Raw genomic sequence first — 23,797 nt, forward strand, 5'->3', positions numbered from 1 at the left:
TCGTTTGGGTCTTTCTTTTTTCTTCACCGCAGATTCGAGAAAGAGGCTTGATTGATATATTGATTCGACAGTGTTCTTCATTGGAGGGTCGTTCGGCGAGCTGCAGTTGCGGGGAGGCGAGGAAGACGAAAGCGATTTGTTATTGAGTTGAGTCAATTATTGCAATTGTGGTCAGTCACTGGTTTGAACGGCAACAGTAGTCTGCTTTGGCTGATGCATTCGTATAAGTTCTATGCTGTATGGTCCCCTCCTCTCTAATATCAAACTGCATACAACCACACCACGTCTTGTGATCACCTCTCATGACATCTCCCATCTTATCACCTCAGATCATCCCCATTCTCCACCCAAAACTAATACGTAATACCTCCCCGAACTCAATCTCGATCGGTTAATCATCCGATCTCATCCCCACAGACAAGGGTATCAATATTTACTTTTTTCTCCCCCATCATCGTTTAAAGTGACTGCATACAACGTTGTCCACAGACAGGCGAGACATTGGACGGTGGCGTCCAGTCGTAACTCAAGCCTTGCCTGGGAAGATAAAACACTCACACACACGCTGTTGCTATTGTCTCTCGTTACTTTTACTCGTGGCTCGTCTCACTGTACTACATGTGATACTTATACGTCGGCTACTTACCAAGACACACGCTCACGTTCTTTACATTTGATGGTATTGAGATAGAAGCGAAGATAGGTTGAATGATTCTTTTTGTTTTCGAGGGTGGTATCTAGTATCTAGTATCTAGTATATGCACTCTTTCTTCGATCTGAGCAAACAAAACATCCCGCTGCAAAAAGACGACAGCAGATCCTCAACGCCCTCGACATGCCAGACAATAAACCGATTAAATAGAAGGAAATCCATCATATGCAGCGCATCACTTTTTAAATATCACCAGTCTTGAATAGCTCAAGGTGCTGGCGCTCACGAGGAACACCGTTCTCCTCGAGGAATGCCCTGACATTAACCATCCAGTCCTCAGGTCCGCAGATGTAGTACTCAGCATCAGCATTGTCGAGCTGGAGAAGCTGTTCCTTCTGGAGCTTGGCAAGGTCGATCTCGCCCTTAAAGTCGTACTGGTCACCCTCCTTGACATCCTCAAGGAAGATCTTGGCGGTGATGTTCTCGTGCTTCTTAGCAGAGTCGAGAACATGGGGAACGAAGCAGGTAGAGCCAGAGTAGCGAGCACCGTGGATCCAGGTGATGGGCCGCGAGGCGGTTGGGGATTGGAGAACTGAGTCGAGAATGGAGACAAGAGGAGTGGCGCCAACACCAGCGGAGAGAAGAACAAGAGGCTTCTTGGCAGCAGAAGTGTCGGCAGGGTCGAGGGAGAACTCTCCAGCAGGAGGGCTCAGCTCAAGCTCGTCACCGACGTTATAACGGTTGTGAAGTCTTGTGGAGAGAAGACCAGCAATCTTGCCAGCAGCGAGATCCTCAACAGCAGGCTCCTCAGTGGGACCCTGAAGCTTGACACTGATGCGGTAGTGGTTGGTGCCAGGGGCCTCGCTCAGACTGAACTGCCGGCTCTGAAGAAGACCATCAAGCTCAGGGATGGGAATCTGCACGCTGACGTATTGTCCGGGAAGGAACTTGGGCAGAGGCTTGCCATCAGTAGGCTCAAGGTAGAAGCTAGTAACAGAGTCGTTCTCAGCCTCCTTCTTGACAATCTTGAACTTGCGCCACGAGTTCCATTCGCCAGCAGCCTCGTACATCTGACCCTCGCGCTGGATGAAGATATCAGCGAGCTGGCCATAAGCAGCAACCCAAGCGTCCTTGATCTCAGTCGTCAAAGCAGAACCGAGAACCTCGCCAATGGCACCGATGAGATGTGTGCCAACGATGGGGTAGTGCTCTGGCTTGATGAAGAGAGAAACGTGCTTGTGAGCAATGCGCTCAACGGCGTGGGAAAGCTTGCCAAGGTCGTCGATATATGTGGCGTAGGCGAGGACAGAGTTGGCGAGAGCAGCTTGTTGAGCTCCGGTCTGCTGGTTTCGCAGAGAGAAGTAGTTCTTGAGCTCAGGATGGGCGCCGAGCATGTTGCGGTAGAAAGTGGTGGTGATAGTCTTGCCATGCTCCTTCAGGATGGGAGCAGTTGACTTCACAATTGCTACTTGTGCTGCGGTGAGAGCCATTGTGTACTGTTTGTTTGGTGTTGAAGAGATGCGAGGAGGAGTTGAGAGGTTGTTGTGGTGTTGATATACTAGATGATGCCGAGAATAATGTCGTCAAACTGGCCAACCTTTAGACTCTTTATATACCAGGCCGGAGAACCAGTCATGGCGCGGAGAAAGAACATTACGCTCTCCATGACTCTCAAATCCAGGCATCATGCCATGCGAAAAGAATAGCTCATGGACCCGAATACAGCGCCGTTCGCCGTGTGGGTTCCTGGATCACCGACCGATCTTGATAGTGGTCTGATGGTTTTGGTTAGAGCATCTCCGCGGGGTGAGCGGCACGTCACCGGGATTGGCGCTGGAGCTTCTTTTTTTGGATCCCGTTTTTTATTACTACATTTGTTAATATGTTTCGTCGGATCCAGACTGATGGAAATGCAGGGCCCAACTATATCCCCAGGCTTGACGTTCCTTCATGCGAATGCCCCGCCGTCTTGCGTGTAAGTTTGGGAGAGGCAGGGTAGAGCAGAGACGATCAAATACCCTTGTGTCATGGTTTTGCATACGTTGCATTGAGTTGCCTGACAGTCAATGGCTCAAACAGGTCAGTTATTTCGTGCTGAAAGGCCTCAATTGCTCAGCGAAAACTCTTGCACTTCGCGGAGATGCGGAAATACCCAGCTCTTGACCTTAAATTTTTGATGCCACGAGCTTAGAATATTGAAACCTGTGACAAAGAGTGGGCTGACACCTGTAAATAAGCTTCGGATCACCCCGGGTTCTCGAAGATAGATCGGAACGGCTCTTGCGGCTGCAACGGGTCGAGACTGTAAATTCCTAGCATCGACAAAACATCTGACTTTTGTCGTCAATCCAGAGTCGCACTCGCAGGGGGCGGAATACCACCGCGCGAATCATTGCTGCAAGATTGATAAGCACCACCCGGGAATACTGCCTTGACAGCTGGATCTTGGTGGAGTAACACGTAGAGCTTCCTCAATTTGTGTCTCCTTGTGACTTGTAAGGCATGTCAGGTCTGTCTATTCCATCCCACGTCATGACCTTGATACATATCTTGGCATGAAAGCTGAAAAAGGGTTGTTCAGACAAAGGAACTATTCCGCCCTGCTTGACAATTGCTCGTCTCTCGTTGGTCAATGGATCGCCTCAATTCATCCCTCACTCATGATACCCACTGCAACGGCACAACCCACAAACATGTCGGCTCTACTGTAACAACTCCACCATGATTCCAAGCAGGGCTCATAAATCTTTTTCTCATGAAAATTCCCATCGGCCGCGTGGCCTAATGGCTAAGGCGCTAGATTTCGGTTCCAGATCTCCCGAACTCTCTAGAGATTCCAGGTAGGCTCTCATTCAAACGAGCTTCTCCGCATCCAGGCACTAACATCTCCAAAAGGTTCGACTCCTGGCGTGGTCGTATGATCTGATCAATTTCATATTTTTGGCCAATTTTTAATGTTGGCTTCTTGCATTAGCCCTGAACATCACTGCCTTCTTGGATTCGCTAATGAATGCGTCGGGTATTATTGTCAGAGTTGTCTAATCGCTCAATTCACTGCTAGCCGGCAAACATCTTCCGTGAAGGCCGAAGCGTCGGCCATTCTTCTCTTTTGCAACCGATGGGAACGCTGTAACTAACGTAAAAAAACGACGAGATCCCGTCATCGCGGCCGAATGGCTTTGAAACGAGGTTATACCTTGCGAGGTCTGCGGTTCCTCCAATAACTATCAGCGGGATGTTGTACTGTCTCGATTGAACGGCATCCGGGGTGCCAATGGTCTTCTTCGGTTCCAAACGGCCACATAGCAATCGTGTTGACCTCATCTGGTTGACAGGGCTGTGGCTTCTTCCAGGTTGACCAACCGAGATCGCTCATCAGTGCCCGAATCACTGCTCGACCACTACTGATCGCCTTTTCCATTTCAGTATCGTTTTCGTTGTCAAGTCTGATCCTATAATCGTCCAAATCCGAGCCGGATGCTTCGAGCAAGCGATTGCGGACCAAAAACAATGTTTGACAGATAGTGCCCAATACTGTATTGAGAGATGTGTAGATCAACTCATCTTCGAAACTCCATTGTTGCCTGGCTTTGAGGGCTGGCCGGAGGTAGTGTAGCCGGCATTGCTCAATAGCATCGGAAGTCTTATTGACCTCTCTTTGGTCTACCATGGAATTATCATCGGGTGATGGCGGTGCGTTGTACCAGGTCAACGTAGCAGCCTCGACCTCATCGATAAAATAGTGCGACTGCAACGGTTCGTGCACCATAAGTGCCAGTCTCTTACTGTAACGAGCGATGACAAGGTCCGCCACGCCTTGCCAATCCACGATGAACCTCCGAGGCTGACGCAACACGTTGGCCAAGTACGCCTTGACATCTTTGAGCTCCTCCAGCGTCGCCAGAGACCAAGTCTCTTCAGATCTGGGCGCCCTACGACAGTACTGGAGATGTTGATGGGAAAGAAGAGGCCGGACACCATTGACGAGAAATCGATCCGAAGTCGATTAGCTCCGACGCCATCGTATCGCTCGCCAACCGCTCTCACAAATTGGAACGTTGCCAAGCCGGCTTTCCCCATGATACGGTCCATCAGCTCTGTACGCATCATGCTGACTAGATCTAAGCTGTCCGCAAAGTCGCACTTGATAATTTCGATACCGATCTCAATTCGAACAAAGCCATCGAAGCCCCATTCAGATGCCAGTTTGCACAAATCACGAGCTCGGTGCCATTCGTCCATACTTCCCCTATCGGTGTTGTTCTCGCGAAGGACCAGATCTTGGGAATCGAGTGTGCCCATGTCGGTTTTTCCAGCACTCATACCATCAATCAACAGAACTTTGAGGTCACGATTTGTCTGGTACGTGTGAAAGTAACCCCTCATGACAACAGGATCATCATCCCCTTTTGGGTCAGCAACCTTATCCAACGGATCATTGCCATTGCCGGTCTTTATGTACTCGCTGCGGCGTCGTAGTTCCTGGCGGTCTTCTTCTTCTCCAGTCTGTCCCTTATCCTCATCTGGCTTCTTTTTGCCAGGGGGAGGTATTGGGGCTACAGGGCGTCTTCCACCAGGCCTATACTTGAAAGATCGTGCGAAGTTTTCGGCGTGTTCGATATCAAAAGCCAACCACTCGGGCCCAGTCGGTGTTACGTTTTGTCGAGAGCCGTGGTAAAGCATGGTGCCTTCGGGCACAGTAGCCGGAAAGAAGCCAAAGCCATTATGGTACAGGGCAGAACCCCATTCTCGACCTGCGGAGTGGATTGCATTGAAAACCATATGCGCCCTCTCTTTGGCATACTCGTGTCCTGGCTGGATTCGTTCATGGCCATTCGCGACACCAAGAGCGAGCGCTAAAACGCTCAAAACACCAAACGAAGCCTTTGGAACCATTCTAAAGCGCTGAAATCCTGAATATTGTTTCCTGTAAAATGAGTATTACATGACTCCAATGTCAGGATGCCTCACATCAGCTAACATTAAAAAACGTCGGGAACACGTCTTCAGCCGCGCGGCCAGTCACATCGCAGATCCCGATTAGCCGGTTGCTGCTAACCCATTCCTGCGATCAATGGTCGGAGACCGATCTTATCTGTGTGGAGATAGTTGCAACATCGCCAGATTGATAAGAAACGGCTTGCATCGGAGAAATAGGCCCGCGATTGACTAAGTGATCGGTGGAAAGCATTTTGACTGACAAAATGACCCAAGTTAGCATTCTTTGGCCACTTGAATGATCCCGTTTCTCTTCATGACTACTCACATGATAGCACCGTAGGTGATTGTCAGCTTTTATAGGCAAAACGCATGCTTGTGAAGAAAAGTCTCAAATGCGAAAGTTGACGCATCGTAGAAATCGAGCTCGTTTCGTTGGTTGTGATGGTGATGAAACGTCCATGAGGTTACTTGGTTCCATACGATAGTTCTTGGCCGCGTGTGCTCATGCCATCGATAAATTTTATCAGGGACCTCAAGGACCACGGGCCGTCTTCATCCATGATGACTTTGAAGCATGAGGGCATGGGGTTATGTGTTACCACACTCATTGAGCAAGGGTTGCACTGAGCTTGACGGTACAGGTACATGCAGTACTTGCATCGTGGGTTCCACCGCTCTATGTTCTGCCGCCTTTTCTGTGAAACTCGAGAATTGAAGCACATGTAATCTCTGCACGGCGCCCGGAAGCTCACCCGTCCGCTTTGGATCTGTTGGGGGACCTTGTCCGACACATCCAGGACAAAAGTAGATCCAATGAAGATGTTGCTGAGGCACATGCGTACTGCCGGTAGTGGGATGATTGGCACCTCTACAACCCATTAAGCTCACCGCCGGTCAGCGATCAAGGATGTTAAGGCTCGATAGTGATAGTTCCTATCATGAAGCTTTGCATTGAACAATTCATATCTCGGTAAAGGTTCAGCCACAGGCTCAAGATGCCTGGAAGGTCATCATACGATTGGGAGGGCAGGTGACCGAAAATTGAGACGGTGAACAAATGAGCAAGCCACGATCTGTAATAAGGTCGTACGAAATGCAGCACGTATTCGGCGAGGTAACTCGTTCTGGTGTCGTTCTTCAAGGAAGTCAGCGCTCGGTGTCAACTTGAGTGGGAGTTGTCTTGGAGGGATGTTGAGGCTGAGTTACGAGTTGGAGACCCTGCAGCATGTGTTTGGAACATTTGTGAAATCTTTGTCAAACATGTTGATTCAAATTGTATGCCCATTAATTGAAGCGGCCAGAGACGCTAGATTGACTTTGAACCACGCCAAGTTCAAGCTGCACCCGCATGCTTGGAACTGACCTACATAAGTTGGTATTCAGGCTGAAGCTAAGGTAGATAGGGATAGAGATAACAAGGAAGAGACAAGTCCCTTGCATAATCGCCTGAGAGGTCCATTGTTCTATGATGCATCGAGATGGTTGAGGATCCATTATTAAGGTCGAATAGGTGCCCTGGAGGATAGCTTCCCCGGGCCCTGAAGACTGGCCTGGCCTAGCCGGCGGGGGATTCACCAGAGGGTCGGGGGGCTTGTTTCCGCCCGCACCTCCTGTGGAACACGTCCCCGGACACTTGCCTTGTGGAACGATGCCCAATCCAGGCCTGGCAGCTCACGCAATTGACAGAACCCACCGACAGCGCGGGGTTCGGCAGCGCTACTTCGTTTTAGGGCCCGTTAACACGTACAGTAGTGTACTTTCTAGGTGACGGCCCAGGAGTTGACAGCTGAAGCAACAGACCAATAAACTTACCCTAGATTTCCAAAAGAAGATATAGAGTTGATCTGATGCCAGCCGAGTGCCAAGGTGCAGCATTCTTGGTGGGCTACAATAAAACCCCACAGAATAGAATAGATACAATTCGGAGGTCACCTGCGTTACTGTATTGCAACTCTCCGATGTAATTCGGGTAATATATGCAGAAACTTAGAGAATGATCTCTCATATCTCACTGCCTTTGGTGATTTTGAGAGCTACCGTAACAAGCAATGCTCTGAGAGTCCTGCAACAATATTCCTTCCTGTGCAATGTTTATCACCAAGCCCGCCTGTCTAACCAGTAACTGGCTAGCCTGGAGCGGGACAGCATTACACTTTGAAGCTCATTACACAACAGCAACTCAATGGACAGTAACAAGGATGAGTGATGCTGTGGCTGCACCCTTGGGGGGCTCACAAACCTCACCGAGTCCCTCTTTTCCTTCTTTATGCGGTGCTCAGAATGTCACCCGTCGCATCTCATCTTCCCACACTTTCCTCTTCTCCTCACTTTGTCCCCTTCATCCAAACTTACCAACAGCATCTGAATGCGACGCCGTACCTGCAGCAAGCACGTTGGCGGCGCTTAGATTTTTCAATTTTGTGTCTCTAAGAAAGTCGTGATTCATAACGACTTTTTCTTCTACCATTCAGAACCAGAATCAAGGTCCACGATCCAATTCACCCAATCCGGTGATCTCATAGCGCATATCAGACCACGTCCTCATTACCTCACTTGGCCCTGCAGCTCTCGTTCTCCTGACCCCCCCTTCTGTGATCCCCGGCTCTTCGGCTTTGATAATTTGTTTCGATTTCGTGTTTATAGTTGGTAACGAGAAAATCGTTGCCTTAAGTTTGAGCTTCCAAGATAAGATACTGGGCAGAACCCGTTGTCAACTGACACGCAGACGGGCCATCGCAGAAGGAGTAGGTGCCACCTGCAGTCTTCCTACGCCCGCTCCTACTTCCATCCATCCCGTGGCTTCGCAACTCACAAAGGCGGCGAGGGCAAGGCCTCATTCAATTTTTCTTCCCTTGCCTCCTCAACCAAACACGAGTCAACGTGATATCACGAGGCATTGTCCAAGCTTTTCCTCGTCTTCCATTCCCTGACACCACTCGTCTCCTCACCTTGAAGAATCATCACCTGCTCGAGTTGCTCACCTTGTTTCCTCAAACGTAACTGGCTCTTCACCCCACGCCCAGTCTCATAACCCTTCCCCGCCCCCAGTCGGCTTCCTTGTCTGTTTGTCTCACACGAGGCCGTCAAGTACAGTACATACATCACCACCCTCGTCAACCTCCTGCAGAGACCCGCGCTGACGGGGCCTCCTCCATTGTCCAGGTACCTCAACCAAGCTTGACCTTGTCTTCCATTCTGCAGATTGCCTGCCTTCCCTGCTCGGTCACTGCCAGCACGAATCTCTCAGGGCCCTCGATCCCTCATACTCTACCATCTCACCCGGGGTGTCCACGTTTAAGCTGTTGCTATAGCTCCACTACTCTTTCGATCCCGACCTCCTACTCACGACCGCCTTTTTGTCTGCCTGTCTGACCTGATCAAGGAGGTGTACCAAGACTATATCTTGCCGCCCAGCCGCAGTCTTGTTCATCCTCCTCACTCCCTTCACATTCATCCGTAGTTGTTTCACTTGAGCTCTCTTTCTCTTCACTTCACAGAGAGAGCATATTCTTTTTTATTCAGCACCAAATTGCTACCCCGCCTTTACAACCAATACCCCGCCAATTGCTGCAATTGCTGCCATCATGAGTTCCAACAAGCCTACCCGCAAGTTTTCCACGGGCGCTACGTCGCACCGCAAGAGGCAGATGAGCCTTCTTGTCGAGAAGGATGGTCACGTCAATGCTCCTCTCCAGGTAAGTTTGCTCTTAATCTCCCGTACTTCCCGTTTTTATCGTATCATGTATCCCTCATGACAACTTGCGTCATAGCAATTGGAGCTCTTAGTACCCCTGCATTATGGAGACCGAGGTCGATCTCATCTTTAGCACATGAAGCGACTAACACAGCTCAATCGTAGACTCTGTACCTTGGAATCTCTGCCGTTTTCGCCGATGACCATACCGCCGTGATTGCACTTGCTATCCACGACACCGTCTATCTCAATGATTTCTCCATCAAGCACATCTCCCTCGATGAGGATATGCGTGAGGGCCAGGATCTCATTGCTGATCACATCATCAACGAGGTTGAGACTTATGAGCATGAGAACTTTGTCAAGTTCATTGGAGCTGGTCTCCCCGTCACGCTCAAGTACATGAGTCCTTCTCTGTGCTCCCGCCTGTGGCTTGACCTCGATATTGTACCTGTTGTGCTCCGACCCGACCACGAAGCCAAGGAGAAGAACTTCTGGGATGTCAAGCGCGTCGATGAGCAAGCAGATTCCATGGCCCGAAAGTGTATTCTGTAGGTGAAGGTGAAAACGAATATTCGCATGAATCGCGACTGACGAATTTACTTCAGTAACTTTGGTCCCTCTCTCGTCCCTCATCTGCAGGTCGGCTACCGCGGCATTGTTCAGACAGACGCCGGTTTCCGTGTTCATCTCACCAACCTCCAAAACCACAAGGACACCTGCTCCAGTGCGACATGGGGTGCCATGCAGTTCTATGCCAACAAGCTCCGCGAGAAGAAGACGAAGATTGCATTCTTCAGTGCTACTCCCCAGGGTGGTGGTGTTGCTCTCATGCGTCACGCTCTTGTCCGTCTCAGCCGTCTCTTGGGTGTTGATGTGACCTGGTATGGTATGTTACGACACTCTAAAAACGGCAGCTACTACACAATTCTAACTCGATTCTAGTCCCCAAGCCACGACCTGGCGTTTTCCGAATCACGAAGAATCAGCACAACATTCTCCAGGGCGTCAGTCACCCTGACCAGCGCATTTCGGACGCGGAGAAGGCTGCTATCACCGACTGGATTGAGGACAATGCCAAGCGATACTGGCTCTCTGAGGGTGGTCCTCTCCGTCCCCCGGAGGAGGGTGGTGCCGATGTCATCATTGTAGGTCAATTGTTCCATATGGTTAGGATCATGCAAGTTAACAACTGGTGTAGATCGATGACCCCCAGATGCCCGGCCTCGTCCCCATGATCAAGAGACTCACACCTGATCGCCCTGTTCTGTACCGGTCTCACATCCAGATCCGAAGCGACCTCGTGGCCAACGAGGGTTCTCCCCAGAATGACATCTGGAACTATCTCTGGAGCAACATCAAAGATACCGATCTGTTCATCAGCCACCCTATCCCCAAATTTGTTCCTCACACGGTTCCCAAGGAGAAGGTTGTTTACCTGCCCGCTACTACCGACTGGATTGACGGCCTCAACAAGCACATGAACAAGTGGGATACCGGCTACTACGCTCATATCTATAACCAACAGTGCCGAAACCAGCGAATGACTGAGCTCGATTGGCCCAACCGTAAGATAACCTCTCATCAGTTAATAGCAAACAACTAACGCCGATCTACAGGCAAATACATTGCTCAAGTTGCTCGGTTCGACCCTGCCAAGGGTATTCCCACTGTCATCGACTCATATGCTGAGTTCCGTCGCCGTTGTGACGAGGCCAACATTTCTGATGTTCCCCAGCTCGTCGTGTAAGTCAATGAGGTCAATTCAAGGATAGTTGCTAACTTCTGCAGCTGCGGTAACGGATCCATTGATGACCCAGATGGTGCAATCATCTTTGACCAGACTATGGCCCAACTTGAAGATCATTACCCTCACCTCCTTGACGATGTCAGCGTCATGCGCCTGGACGCCAATGACCAGCTTCTCAACATGGTCATCGCCAATGCCCACGTTATTCTCCAGCTGTCCACTCGTGAGGGATTCGAAATCAAGGTCTCTGAGGCTCTTCACGCCGGAGTTCCTGTGATTGTCTCCAATGAAGGCGGTATCCCTCTTCAGGTCAAGGACAAGGTCAATGGCTACCTCGTTACCCCTGGCGACTACAAGACCGTTGCTGGACATCTCATGGACCTGTACACCGATCATGAGCTCCATTCCAGGATGTCTCGTGAGGCTAGGAACGGTGTCAGTGACGAGGTCGGCACTGTCGGAAACGCCCTTGGCTGGTTCTACTTAGCTGCTAAGTGCCAGGAGCTGGGTTGCAACCCTGGTCTCAAAGGTGATGAGAAGTGGGTAAACGATATGGCTCGTGAAGAGGCTGGTTTTCCTTACACTGACGGCGAGAATCGTCTTCCTCGTCACTACACGCAGCGAAAGGAAGAGCAGACGGTCCAGGAAAACGGCGAGTAATGTTCTAAGCACCGTTGCTCCTTGTGTTAGATTCCATTTTATCCAAAAATGTCTGGGGTAAGAAAAAAGAACGAGGATAGAGGCTTATTTGTTTGAGGTCAAAGGATTGTTAGAAATGTTGTTCATGACTACGACGGGCTTATTTATGAAATGTCGGACCACATGGTCGGGAACGAATTCTACTTATATTCAGTATCAGATTTATGTTGAGCTTATGAAATACCATTGTCTTATGTGTATAAGCATTGACCGGTACCGTTATCTCTCGACTTTATGGTGAGTGCGAAGGCATATATACCTTTAAGATGTAAACTCTTGCCAACCCTTTGACGGTCTGCTGACTGTGACAGTCTGCACAGCATCACACACCATTCCATTATTTCCGTTAATTACTGGATGATCATATAGGAGATGGATGCCCAATCTATGCTACAGTTCCATGCGTTGGCGTGGTCTTTTCTATCATATTCAACCAACATCACACAAGGTCGGTACTTGGTAGGTAATCGGGCACAGCCATACATACCCTTTGGCTTTCATTACCTAACCACGAATCCTAATTACAATGATTCAGAAGCAATTCATTCACTTGAATTTAAATTATGGGCTTTCCTGTGTTTGATTGGGTGCCTCAGGAACTGGGGACACTGGCGCAGTTATTCAGTCGCCAGTGCCAGTGCCAGGCAGGTGCGAGGCAGTTGCGTTTGCGACTCACCTCAAAGGAAGGGGCCTTCAGATGACGATACCAACCTGAAATGTTTTCTTTTGTTTACCTCTCATCATTCTCGAGTTTCTTTTCCCTTTCTTTTCCCCGTTTGTCATGCACAAATACAATCCTGTGCTACGATTGAAATCAGCTCTTGATGGTCTTTGGCCATCTCTATCTGCTTCTGGAACCACTTACTCCTTACAGATCTTTCTGCAGTCTGGAAATCTCTTCGACTAACTTGACTGATCATGTCTGCCCCAGGTTCGGGTCCTTCCGTTCCACCCGCGCCTGATGTGACTGCGATGAATCCTGAGCGGGTTCGGATGCTCTCTGAGGCTCCTCGAGAGAAATCTCCCAAGCCGGCACCTGTGGTCAAGAGAGAGGAGTCTTTAGTTCCTTTCAGGGTCACAGGCGCCAATAGAGATGCCTTGGGTGACTGGTCTAACCGTTCCTCCCGGGGCTCTCAGAAATCTGATGGAGGCTCCATCAAGCGGTCCATCAGCGAGCTCATGACGGAGGCCAAGGAGAAACGTGCGCAGCAGGAGAAGAAGCCAAAAATCGCTCCCGTCAAAAAGTACTACACCGATATTCAGCCCCTTGGTCATGGTAAGCAAGAATGCAAGTGGTTGCACGTTCAAGAGCACTGATTGATTGCGTAGCTCCTCTGCCAGACGACTCCACCCATTACCTTACTTCACTCTTGCGAAACCGCAATTTGAACCTCTGCTTGCAGGCCGCTCCCAACAAGAAGAATGGTGCGCCTGGAAAACCCAAGACATATACCTTTCTCATCTCCAATGCTGGAATGGTCCAGCATGAGAAGCTGTCCATGCTGGGCCATACTCGAGTTCTCCCTCTATCCCTTCATGATCAGGACATTTCTTCTTCAGACGGTGCCATCACCCGCACCGTGATTGGCGAGTTGCTCGAGGATGTCTGGCCTAGACTCACAAAGAGTGACAAGTATTCGTACGCCAGGCAACTCCGCAACCTCCTCCACAAGATGCGGAATGAGAGCAAGCAGGGACCAAATTATCCCCTAGGGTCTATCGAGTCAGGAACATACAGTTTGCTTCAAGACAAGCATCCTGACCATACCTACTATGCAATTCGTCCAAGCCCCAGCCAGAAGCAGTTCATGGCACTTCTCATGTCAACTTTGTATGAGTCGGTGCCGAAAGCTGTGGCCAAGGCCTTGATCACTCAATTTCGCAATGATTATCCTTCGGTTCTCACCCATGGGGCCCTGTGCCCCAAGAACATTGTTGTCTCCAACAACACCATCAGCTGGATCCTTGGCTGGGACTGCGCAGGACAGTATCCAGTTTGGTGGGAGTACGCGCGGTTCTTCGAGGCGAGAACTACCGAGGCGAACAGTGACTGGTATAGTTACGCAGCTGAGATTTTTGAAGATGAGTTCCCGGCTGAGTTGGCGGCCTACCAGGGAATTGCGAGATGTCAGCAGCCCTGATCTTGAGACTTGTGACATGGCGATTTTGTTTGCGCAAGCTGAGGCAACATTTTGTGTGTCACTAGCGTCGGGTGGACGTAACACGCGACCGAACTCAGAAGGAATCGATGTAGCTTCCAGCAAATGGCAAAGTTTTATATCTTGAAGATGCACGGGCTGATTGATCAGGGTTATCGGAAAGAGTCACGACTCCTGGTTTGGAGAATCCCTATGGGATGCGATGGTGGAAAGACAGGATCATGGATGGCGGTATCGGATGTTGTAAGCCCCGGTTGAAGGCTCATCAGGGAGCTAGGAAGCTTCTGATATTTAATAAAAGTGTTGAAAGATAACTGGCCTGAAGTCTTCCTTAGTTATACTAAGCTTACCTGAGGCTTCATTACTAAGAATATAGGTCTCAAGTTTCCTTGCCTCCTGGAGACTGCGCATGTCTACTCTTTTCAAGTTCTCTTATTGAACCTCAAAGTACTATACACCCGGTATCTTGACAAACAAACAGATGACGCATGGTCACGAAACGTCGACCTTGGTTGCGTACACGTTATCGCTATTTTTTCCCTTCAACTCTTTCGAGCTTTACAATTTCGCTAACACGAACATATTCACTTCTCGAATCGCTTGGAAACAGTGCCCCAGTTAATGACCTCCCAGATGGCGCTGAAGTACTCAGCCTTGCGGTTCTGGTACTGGAGGTAATAAGCGTGCTCCCAAGCATCAATACCAAGGAGAGGCTCAAGAGTGCCAGTGACGGGGTCCTGGTTGGGTCGGGTGACAATGGACAGAGTGCCAGAGTTCTTGTCCTTGACGAGCCAGGCCCAGCCGGAGCCCTGGATGCCAGCGAGGGTAGCGTTGGTCTGCTTCTTGAAAGAGTCGAAGGAGCCAAAGTCCTCCTTGATAGCATTCAGAAGCTTGCCCTCGGGCTCACCACCACCGCCCTTGCCATTGGGAGCAAGGTTCTCCCAGAAAAGAGAGTGGTTAACATGACCACCGCCGTGGAAGTTGATCAGAGGAGCTTGGGCAGCAGCGGCCTTGGCGTCGTTCTTGTGCTGAGCCTCGGCGAGGGCGTCGGTAGCGTTGTTGAAGCCGGTGACGTAGGTCTGGTGGTGCTTGGAGTGGTGAAGCTCCATGATCTGGCCGGAGATGTAAGGCTCAAGAGCGCCATAGTCGTCTAGGCTTTGTTAGTTGCGAGGACTGATGATTGTGAGAATGGGGGGTTGTACAGGGAAGGTCGGGAAGGGTGGCCTTGTTGCGGACGAAGCTGGTCGTGGCCATGGCGGCGAGGGGAGTTGAGCGGGCGCGCAGACCGGCGCGGAGAGCGGGAGTTGAACGGAGGAGAGCGGAAGCCATTTTGAAGCTGTTGATGTTAGCAATGAATCAATTGATTGAGTTTGGAGACAAGAGTGGAACAACGAGAACAAAGTGGTTTTCTTGGAAAGTGCTTGATAGATAGTGAAGCCATTAATAAGGAACTTACAGGATTATAGACAAGCTTGTGATAGTGCAATTGACGGTGATGTCAAAAAAAGTCGAGAGTTGAGCGGAGGGAGGGGTTGGTTAAAGAGCTGATCGGGACGGCAATGTCGGGTCTGCCGAATGGGAGCTTGGATCAATCTGTCGTCATACTTGGGAGAGCTTGACTTGATCTGAGGCTTGGCTTCAGTGGCTAATGCTGTGGCTTTATACAGAGATCAGGATGGAACATGTTGGGTTACAGTCTGTATGCTTCTGGATATTTCCTTTTCAATCTCATGGAATGATCTGATGATCTATTGCTTGGGTTCTTGTTTCTTTTTCATTCTCATGCCCCAAATGATATCCTTTGCTGTATGCAACCCGTGTAGCTCGACTAACATGACCATCATAATCATGAACTTCAGGTTACTCAGCTCGGTCTTCGCCAAACACCGAACAGCGACATCAACAACCAAAATTTGATTCCATCCTTCCCTTCCTCAAAGCAATATCCCGAGTATTCCAGTGTCAATCTCCCATTTCTCCGAGATCGCCGATCTCGGACTCCCGAGCTCTGAGATGCGGATGACGCAAAAGAGGACCTCGTGAGTTAGCGGGCCATGCATGCAACGTCGGCTAAGTATGGAATCAATCGTGATATTTCTATTCTAGACCAATGGATGAGAAGCCGTTGGTTATTTGTTCTTGGTGAAGATGTTATTCCTTATGGTGCAGGGTAGTCAAGTTGACGATTATGTCATCGGCGCGTCGATGTAATTATCACCAATCCACTCTACGCGTCTCCCTCAAGCATACACCAAGAGTTTAGACATAGTAAAGATGTCGTACTACGACATTGACGCCATCCTCGCGGATGCAGAGGTATTACCTCTAAATCACATACACAAGAGCCATGAAGCAGAGCTAACAATCTACAGAAAGTCCCATGCCACTTCGAAATCGACGTTCGTGACCTCGGCCATCTCGACAACTCCCCCCACGGCCTCAAAGCCCAAACACCCCTAACCCTCCCCCTCTGGCTCGCCGAAATGCTCGCCCTCGCCTCAACACCCAACTCCTCGGCGCCCCTAACCCTCAACCTCCCACCATGCCTCTCAACAACCGTTCTCGCCGCTCTAAAAGCAGATCCCCGCGCCGTTCCCCTCCGCGACCAAAGTCCTCACTTCTACGGTGTCGGCGTTAAAATGCTAGAGTTGTTCGATGAGAAGGAGATAGCGGAGGTTTTGAGAAAGACGTTTGTTGTGAGGGCGGGTGAGGTTGGTCTTCATGCGAGAAAGGCGGATGAGGCGGTGGGGGGGAATGGGGAGGAGTTTTTGAGGGGACTGGAGGAGTGGGAGAGGGGGTTGTTTAGGAGAGGACATGAGGGTGTCAAGGGAGCGAAGGAGTGGACTGATAAGGTTAAGAAGACATGAGTTGGAGGATTTAAGATACCCATGAGATGCCGTGAGGCACTACGCGTCTACGAACACAAATACAAAGGCATGAACCATGATCTTCAGTCAAGTCACAAGAGGCTTCGCAGTTGAGAGAATATTCAGGGATAAAAGCGTGCATTTCCAGCACGGTCTATTACTGACTCCGACTCCTACGCCTTGAAGCCAGCCGAGGTTCTCCTATCCGTAGGCAAACGGTACTAATCCATCCAACCGCTCAGTAATGTTCCAACCGAACGGAACGACAAGCCCGGCATTTCCCAGCATGCCCTTTAGATTCTACAAAAACCCCAATAATAGCTATAGTTATCTCCCTGAACACCATTTCCCAACCCTTCTAAGAACCCAAGAACGCAACGCTGAGCGCTAGCAATTCCCGATGAAAACGCCATGCTCGGAAGCTCCCTCATCCTTTGTCATGTACAGGATAGGAAAAAGTGATAAAAATGCAACCGACTCCTCTTTTTCCTCTCCTGGGAAAATCTCCCACCAGTTACCGTACCCGGTCCAGTATGTATCGTAGCCACGCGACGAAGCACTTTCGATCGCGTCGAGAATAAACGTATAGGTGTCGCACCGCTCAAGCGGTCGAACCTCGTTTGGCCGCCCATCTAGGGACACAGCCAAGTTTGAAACGTATCCACCAGTTTAGTCTGCCAAGGGACTCGCTGAAAATAAACCAGAGAAAAGGTTGTAAACATCGACGCCGTGACGGTAAAGAAAAAGGAAGTTGAAGAAAAGAGTAAAAAGTCGAAAGAAAAAAAAGAAAAGAAACAGCAATCATGAAATGGGCTCTCCTGAAAATCATTATGTGTGAGAAGGCAAGTCGAAACATAAGCAAGAGGATCCTTGCTATGGAAATCTTTGTGCGTGTTCACCAGAACAGCACACCGAGCGGAGGTAACAGTCTGATGAGCTATTATCGTATCGACTCATCTTGGGCTCGGGCTCGGACGCGTGGATTTTTTTTGGGGGGTGGGGTTCTTCTTTATGCAACCCTCATCCCTTGTGGCGCGAGGTGCTAAGAAACGACTCGACTTTGAGATCGATATCGGTAGAGCACGTCAACCGGTGGAGCAGGGACAACAGCGATGCAAGAAGTCGACCTTCATCATCGTTGCTCATGCTCTAAAGATTCAAGCTGCCCAGAGGGCATTGTCAGTCATACTCATGTGAGACATGTCCTGAAAGTTGGCAGGGGTGATGGTGTTGGTAGATGAGAGATTGGAGCCGTAGGCCGAAGTGGCATGCTCGGAGAAGGCATAGTTGTCAGCAAGGCCAATGGGAGACCCATTGAAGGGGGAGTAACCAAAGTTACCAGAGGCAGATGAGATGGGAGCGGGAATGCCAAGTTCGCCATTGACACTAGCCATCATGGCAGGGTCAGCAGCGCCGTCGACGGCAAGATCATAGCCAGTCTCCATGTTGAAGGGTGCCATGCTGCTACCAATGCCCTGGAACATGTCCATCTGAGGAGGCATGCCAGAACCGTCCATGTTGTCGTCGCCCATCTCATCAACATCGTCCTGCTCAGGCATGGGAGAGTCATTCAGGTCAACTTTGACCTTCTTCTCGACGAACCAAGCCTTGAGATCATTCATGGGAGGCCAGTCACCACCGCCCTTACCGCCTCGCTTCTCATCGCCGTTAGCACCCTTCTTGCCACGGGGAGTCTTGGGCTTGAAATGGGTGCGTCGAAGATGAGCAGCGGCGTTGTAGTAAGCACCATACTCCTTGCCAGAGACGCATGCCTTGCACTTGGACAACGGGTTGACGGCTTTGACGTTGCTCTCAATGCCGACAGTAGCAGGGTCACGGCAGACAAACTTCTTGACGGTGCCCTCATGCTTGGCGTTGACGTGTCGGCGAAGCTCATGATCACCTCGGAAGCCATCGGGATGCTCAGTGCACTGGGTGCAGTAGACCTTGGGATGCTTGGGTCGCTGGTAGTTGCTCTTGTTGACAGGAATCTTGGCCTCCTTGTTGGCAGCGGCAACAGCTTCAGCCTTGGCCACCTCCTCCTTGGGCTTTGGGGCGAGTTGGATAGTCTTGCCTGAGTGAAGAACACGCTCACGAGCTTCCTTAGCGCGTCGCTCGAGGTTGGAAGCATTTGATCGAACACTAGACATGCTGGTGTTGGAGCAAGATCGCTCCATGTCGGTGGACTCTGGCGATGTCATCAGGGTGTTGCCGTTGGAGTCGGTGTACTGCATGTTGACAGCGGAGAGGTTGGCACCGAGACCGAAGAGGTCTTGTTCAGAGTTGTACTGCTTGCCAGTGGGGTACATGTTGGCAGAGCTGGGAGACAGATCAGGAGCAAAGAAGGCATCGGCTTGGGACTGGGATGATTCTAGGCGCTCCATACCAACGCCATAGCTGTCAAAAGAGCTATTCTGGCGGGTCAAAGGGCTAGCAGCCTCGGCAGCAGAGGGACCAGAAATCATTGACGGGCAAGCGGAGGACATGGGATAGCTTGACGGAATATTTGACGAGAGGTTGTTGAATGAGTTGTCGGGCACCATGTTATATGGAAGTCCAGAGTATGATGCGTCGTAGTGTTGAGGGACTTGAGCTGTCTCTGGCCACTGTTTTAGAAACTCATCGGGGTCCATGCCGATGTTGAGTAGAGGCTGGTTCTCCTGGACGCTGGGCAGCCGATCCGAAACACCCTCGAGAGGGAGATTGTTTGATTCATTTTGAGGAGAGTTGAATCGATCCATGGAAGCGCTTAATGGAGCTATCCTGTTGCCGGTCTGTGAGAAAGGCATGTGAGATTCAGAACGATTTGAGACACTGCGGCTCATGGGGAGAGCGGAGCCAGACTGTTGAGAGAAAGCTCTCCTCTCACGCTTATGAGCCTGAAGGCCATTATGTCGTTCCTATTGAGATTATCAGAAAGATGGAGATGGCACAAGGCTTAGGATGTATTACCGTGATGGCAGACTTTACTTGGGTGGGATATGTAATTGTAGACTTGCTACGAGAGAGACCACTACTTCGTGCACTTGAGAGGCCATGGCTAGGGATTTGGAAACCGGGCTGAGCCAGAGACAAATTTTGTGCGACTTGATTTAAGACTGTAGGATCTCCTCTGAACTGACTTTGCACGAACTGCTCGAGCTGTGAATTCCGCGCGTTGGCGGCTTCTAGCTGACGTTGTAGCTCCTGAACAGTATTGGCGTTTTCTAAATTCATTCTTTTGAACGGAATAGTAGATGTTGCGATAGTGCTTTTTTTTTTTTTTTTGTTTCTGGCGAGGCGAGGCGAGATATTCGAAGACGGAATAGCCTTGATACGATGAGATGTTCTGGTGTAAGTAAGGCGGGCGGGTTTTGGATGCTGGAGAATAGAACTGGAGCGAGGCGAGCTTATTGAATGGTTGAGGGAGGACAAGTTAAAACGGCTTGCCACAGGCGAAAGATTAAAAAAGTGGGATAGTATCGAGTAGTCGAGGATAGACGACGAGACGAAGAAAAGAAGGTGAATGAGATGCGGATGGGATGGAGGATTAATAGTGAGCCAGGATCGAGAGAAGAGGCGGCCAGTCGTTCAGGATGAGGCTTCCAATCCCCACTCAGACTGGACAGGGATCTTGGCAGGGATCTTGGAAGGATATTCAAGGGTGTTGCGCTGCGGTGTGTGTAAGGTTAAGGAAGAAACCCATCTGTCCTGTCCCTCTGTCTGTGGGTGGATGGTCTAATTAGGCTTGGCCTGGCTCTGGCTGAAAATGCAGTGCAGTGCATACACCGGCATGCATGGGTGTGTGATGATGATGATGTAGCGTGCGTCTTTGGTGGTGTGTTTCAACAGTCAATCAATCAATCAACCAAGACAATATGGGTTGTGTTAGGCAGACCTCTATCAAGTATGTGATTGTGCCCGAGTGGTCTGATCAGACATTGAGATGAGAGGATGAAAAGAGACAATATTCAACATCAATGACATTCAGATGATATTAGACTTGTCGCAGAAAGGAAGCTTGTGGAGATGACGATGATGGGTGCTTCTTCAACAGATGCCGTTGTTGAGATTGAAACAAACATGAAAATGGGATACGATGTGGACCAAGCCAGTATCAGAAGGGAATGGTGGAAGGCACAAAGGCACGCGTGACGACACTGACACCTCCCAGCTCCAGCGCGTGGGCATCTCCTTACAGCGGCGGCCCCCACTGGCCAGTCACCAACGGTCACTGCAGAACGACAAACCACCCACTAACGGAATGCTCGGTGGCCGCTGAAGAAGAGCCCGCGCCCCCATCGGATCTCCTTGGTCCATGGATGGTGCTAATAAAACAACCCCCGGCGTAGCGTCTTATGCCAAAAAAAAGAAGAGAGCCAAAAGAAGCCAAGTCGACTCGATGATCCCTGTCGCTGACACGCCCGGTGGATGTGAAAGTTGTTAGAATCGCTGCGATTGGCAGCTCAGAACACTCTCTGCCCAGGTCTGGCTTGCTGCGACCACTACCAGCGGCGTTTCTGGTTGCGCGTACAACTCATCTATGCCATGCCATGCTATGCTATGCCGTCCACGAGATGCGTTGAAACGAGGCATCTTTTATCGCAAGCAAGAGGCTCAGCTGCATCAAAAGTGGTGGGCTGTGTCTATGTTGTCTACTCGGGCATTTACGTACGGTACTTGGATCTGTGCTTGATTCCAATAATCTAGGACTTTTCCACCTACAAGTCAGACAGACGGCAAGCCGCATATCTTCTGACATCTCACCTCTATTTTTCAGTTTCCGACCGCCGTCTCTCAAGAAGTCTACGTAATTAGCGGCACAGCATCATCATGACAGCGAGAAAACAGAAAGAAAAAGAATTGAAATCTCGCGAGCAAGGAGAAAAGAAGAAGCAACGTGATACAAGACCCCAACTTCAAGCTTCAACGCCATGACGGCATCCCTTCAATCCTGGCTGGCTACAGGGTACGCACAACGAATATAGGAAAAAGCAAAAATATGACCAAAGTGCCTACTGAGATGTCATGGCGCATCCTCCAGAAAAACGACAGTGACAACGTTCATACCGAGCGGGCACCATGGGGAGGGCGGATCTGATCCGACACGAGAAGCGCAAAATAATTCCAAACCGGGCAACTCAATTCGTCTATCTTTTCACTCACTCACACTCACTCAGCACTCAAAGTTACAGCACAACAAGCGCGGTGTGAAAAACATGTCATGCGCTAACCCGCTAGATTCGCTGACCGGCTGCACGCTTCTGCTGTCAGTTCCCGGAGAGGACACGGACAGAATCAAAGTTTGTGTCGGCTCTTGTTCTGTTTTAGCTCGTTTGAAGATATTCCCGACGAGGGAGGTAATGTAAGTTTGATGAACATTACACGAAACGTGATGCCCATGGTACATACATGAAATGAAGTTGCTATTTTCAGCCCTGTTCGAGACAGCAGAACACACAGACGGGAGATTAATGAGATTATCTCGTAGGCGAGATCATCATCTCGATTTCTACGGTATTGCGCAGAAGCTAATTCCAAGAGCCGGCTGGCAGCGGCGGGACGCTGATCACCAATTTTCCCTGCTTCTCAAACTGGGCGTTCCACCAGGAACAATAATGTGCCGCCGACGTACGTGTTGACAAAAACTCAGCTGAGGAAAAAAAAACCCTTGATCTGACAAAAACATGGGGTTGAAGATAGAAAATGTTATCGATTTCTTCAGGTCCTCAGGGGTCCCTTCAATCGTGACGACGATATTCCTGATATGATTTATTTTCATCCCTATACAACTGAGCTCTCACAAAAAGGATGCCATCACCAGCAATGTTCCAAACGGGCTTGGTTTCATTCTCCAACGGGTAGAATCCCTGTAGAAATAAGCCCACACTCCATCTCCTTTCGCAACCCACCACTTGACGCAAAACGAGGCAATCAATCGCTGAGACGGGGCACTCATCGATTGGCTGTCGAGCGTGGTCAGGCACACCCACTACCCATCTCGATTGGCTCCCGCGGTCGCATAGAGTGAGGCGGACGGCGCCACCCATCGGTTTGCTAACGTTGGACTGTACGGGTTAGAGATAATCCTTTTTCGCAGTGACCAGAGCCAGATCAAGGACACCATCTCTTTGGGTTTGGTGCGGTTTTGCGTCTCGGTTTCTGTCTCTGACTACGAAATAACCTCAATGCAACATACCAGGTGCCCTTGCTCCAGCGATGATGATGATCTTCTTCGGATGCTAACACCACCGCAGTCTAGACCTAATGATCTTCATCACCCAGCATCTGAGAAGTTAGCAGCTGTCTCCGTTTGGTTGGGGAATCGCCCGAGCATTGTGTGTCATGCAGGCATTCTGATTCTTCTGACTCGAACCTCAAAAGCTTGGCGTCATCTACATGCTGCCGTGCTCTAACAAAAACAAAAAGGGAACCGTAGCAATTGGTGCTCGTCCATAAGTTCCGTGCTATAGTTTGCAACCCATCACGAAATTTGTATCTGCACGGAACCGTCTTCCGGCTTCAATAGCTCCATGCCATAGTCTCAACCTTCGTAGCATATTGTCCGAGATACCCTCAGAACCCTCAGGTTTCCACTAACTAAAATGTCTTTGCTCAGTTGTTTTCCTTGCGTTGATCATGCAGGCTCAACCCCCGTCTCAACTTGAAATTTCGTAGATCATTGATGGAAACGTTCCATTGATAGCTTCATGACCGTGCGAGCGAAGGCGCACGTGCAAAACAATGTCCCCATCGCAGACTCATTTGATGCGTTGTCACTTCTTGTTGATCTGACACGCATGCACTGTGCACGTGCGAGTTCATGTGCAATCTCACGTTATTTCAGTCAATGTGCGAGATGAAGAGGCTGAAAATGCAGTTTAGATAGACACAGAAACTTCAACTGCCATTACAAGCACTTCGCTAACAGCAGCACGAAACCTGGTTAATGACCATGCTAAACTCAATTTCCCCGGTCTAACGGTTATAGAGAGTTCAATAGCGTGTGATAAGAACTTCATTCCCGAGTCTATATTGTGATTGTACTCAAATCCC

At 49.9% G+C, this 23,797-nt stretch overlaps 8 protein-coding genes across 17 annotated transcripts; 3 read left to right on the top strand and 5 right to left on the bottom strand.

Annotated features, from left to right (window-relative positions):
* Nucleotides 1-894: 894 nt before the first annotated feature.
* On the bottom strand, nucleotides 895-2,142 carry FOXG_13752 (nitric oxide dioxygenase; the record flags this gene model as incomplete). The annotated part of the gene is made up of 1 exon (XM_018393752.1): nucleotides 895-2,142. The coding sequence occupies one exon, from the start codon at nucleotides 2,140-2,142 to the stop codon at nucleotides 895-897; it is 1,248 nt and encodes a 415-aa protein (XP_018253076.1).
* A 1,700-nt stretch (nucleotides 2,143-3,842) lies between these two features.
* FOXG_13753 (uncharacterized protein) lies at nucleotides 3,843-5,548 on the bottom strand (the record flags this gene model as incomplete). Its single annotated transcript, XM_018393753.1, has 2 exons — nucleotides 3,843-4,400; nucleotides 4,439-5,548. 2 exons carry the CDS (start codon nucleotides 5,546-5,548, stop codon nucleotides 3,843-3,845), a joined length of 1,668 nt encoding a protein of 555 aa, XP_018253077.1.
* A 509-nt stretch (nucleotides 5,549-6,057) lies between these two features.
* On the bottom strand, nucleotides 6,058-6,429 carry FOXG_13754 (uncharacterized protein; the record flags this gene model as incomplete). The annotated part of the gene is made up of 1 exon (XM_018393754.1): nucleotides 6,058-6,429. The coding sequence occupies one exon, from the start codon at nucleotides 6,427-6,429 to the stop codon at nucleotides 6,058-6,060; it is 372 nt and encodes a 123-aa protein (XP_018253078.1).
* Nucleotides 6,430-7,839: 1,410 nt separating this feature from the next.
* FOXG_13755 (uncharacterized protein) lies at nucleotides 7,840-12,241 on the top strand. 8 transcript variants are annotated; one of them, XM_018393757.1, is made up of 9 exons: nucleotides 7,870-8,337; nucleotides 8,756-9,288; nucleotides 9,453-9,838; nucleotides 9,896-10,176; nucleotides 10,233-10,435; nucleotides 10,489-10,855; nucleotides 10,907-11,033; nucleotides 11,079-11,973; nucleotides 12,048-12,179. In XM_018393757.1, exons 2-8 carry the CDS (start codon nucleotides 9,178-9,180, stop codon nucleotides 11,695-11,697), a joined length of 2,094 nt encoding a protein of 697 aa, XP_018253081.1. In that variant the 5' UTR covers nucleotides 7,870-8,337; nucleotides 8,756-9,177; the 3' UTR covers nucleotides 11,698-11,973; nucleotides 12,048-12,179. The 8 variants fall into 8 exon arrangements, with proteins under 8 accessions (XP_018253079.1, XP_018253081.1, XP_018253084.1 ...); XM_018393758.1 differs by lacking the exon at nucleotides 7,870-8,337 and adding an exon at nucleotides 8,664-8,685; XM_018393755.1 differs by having other exon boundaries at nucleotides 7,840-9,288; nucleotides 12,048-12,241.
* A 10-nt stretch (nucleotides 12,242-12,251) lies between these two features.
* Nucleotides 12,252-14,327, top strand: FOXG_13756 (uncharacterized protein). Its single transcript, XM_018393763.1, has 2 exons — nucleotides 12,252-13,012; nucleotides 13,066-14,327. The coding sequence occupies exons 1-2, from the start codon at nucleotides 12,655-12,657 to the stop codon at nucleotides 13,875-13,877; spliced, it is 1,170 nt and encodes a 389-aa protein (XP_018253087.1). The 5' UTR covers nucleotides 12,252-12,654; the 3' UTR covers nucleotides 13,878-14,327.
* Nucleotides 12,898-15,637, bottom strand: FOXG_13757 (Fe-Mn family superoxide dismutase). Of its 2 annotated transcripts, XM_018393764.1 has the most exons (3): nucleotides 15,352-15,637; nucleotides 15,098-15,231; nucleotides 12,898-15,045 (listed from the first exon to the last, which is right to left on the bottom strand). In XM_018393764.1, the coding sequence occupies exons 2-3, from the start codon at nucleotides 15,222-15,224 to the stop codon at nucleotides 14,480-14,482; spliced, it is 693 nt and encodes a 230-aa protein (XP_018253088.1). In that variant the 5' UTR covers nucleotides 15,225-15,231; nucleotides 15,352-15,637; the 3' UTR covers nucleotides 12,898-14,479. The 2 variants fall into 2 exon arrangements, with proteins under 2 accessions (XP_018253088.1, XP_018253089.1); XM_018393765.1 differs by having other exon boundaries at nucleotides 12,898-15,231.
* On the top strand, nucleotides 15,611-20,501 carry FOXG_13758 (DNA replication complex GINS protein PSF3). Of its 2 annotated transcripts, XM_018393767.1 has the most exons (3): nucleotides 15,611-15,701; nucleotides 15,755-16,211; nucleotides 16,268-17,153. In XM_018393767.1, exons 2-3 carry the CDS (start codon nucleotides 16,170-16,172, stop codon nucleotides 16,760-16,762), a joined length of 537 nt encoding a protein of 178 aa, XP_018253091.1. In that variant the 5' UTR covers nucleotides 15,611-15,701; nucleotides 15,755-16,169; the 3' UTR covers nucleotides 16,763-17,153. The 2 variants fall into 2 exon arrangements, with proteins under 2 accessions (XP_018253091.1, XP_018253090.1); XM_018393766.1 differs by having other exon boundaries at nucleotides 15,611-16,211; nucleotides 16,268-20,501.
* Nucleotides 16,634-20,501, bottom strand: FOXG_13759 (uncharacterized protein). The gene is made up of 2 exons (XM_018393768.1): nucleotides 19,715-20,501; nucleotides 16,634-19,662 (listed from the first exon to the last, which is right to left on the bottom strand). The coding sequence occupies exons 1-2, from the start codon at nucleotides 19,976-19,978 to the stop codon at nucleotides 17,920-17,922; spliced, it is 2,007 nt and encodes a 668-aa protein (XP_018253092.1). The 5' UTR covers nucleotides 19,979-20,501; the 3' UTR covers nucleotides 16,634-17,919.
* Nucleotides 20,502-23,797: the final 3,296 nt, after the last annotated feature.

This window comes from Fusarium oxysporum, chromosome 10, assembly GCF_000149955.1.
Source record: "Fusarium oxysporum f. sp. lycopersici 4287 chromosome 10, whole genome shotgun sequence".
Classification (NCBI taxonomy): Eukaryota; Fungi; Ascomycota; class Sordariomycetes; order Hypocreales; family Nectriaceae; genus Fusarium; species Fusarium oxysporum.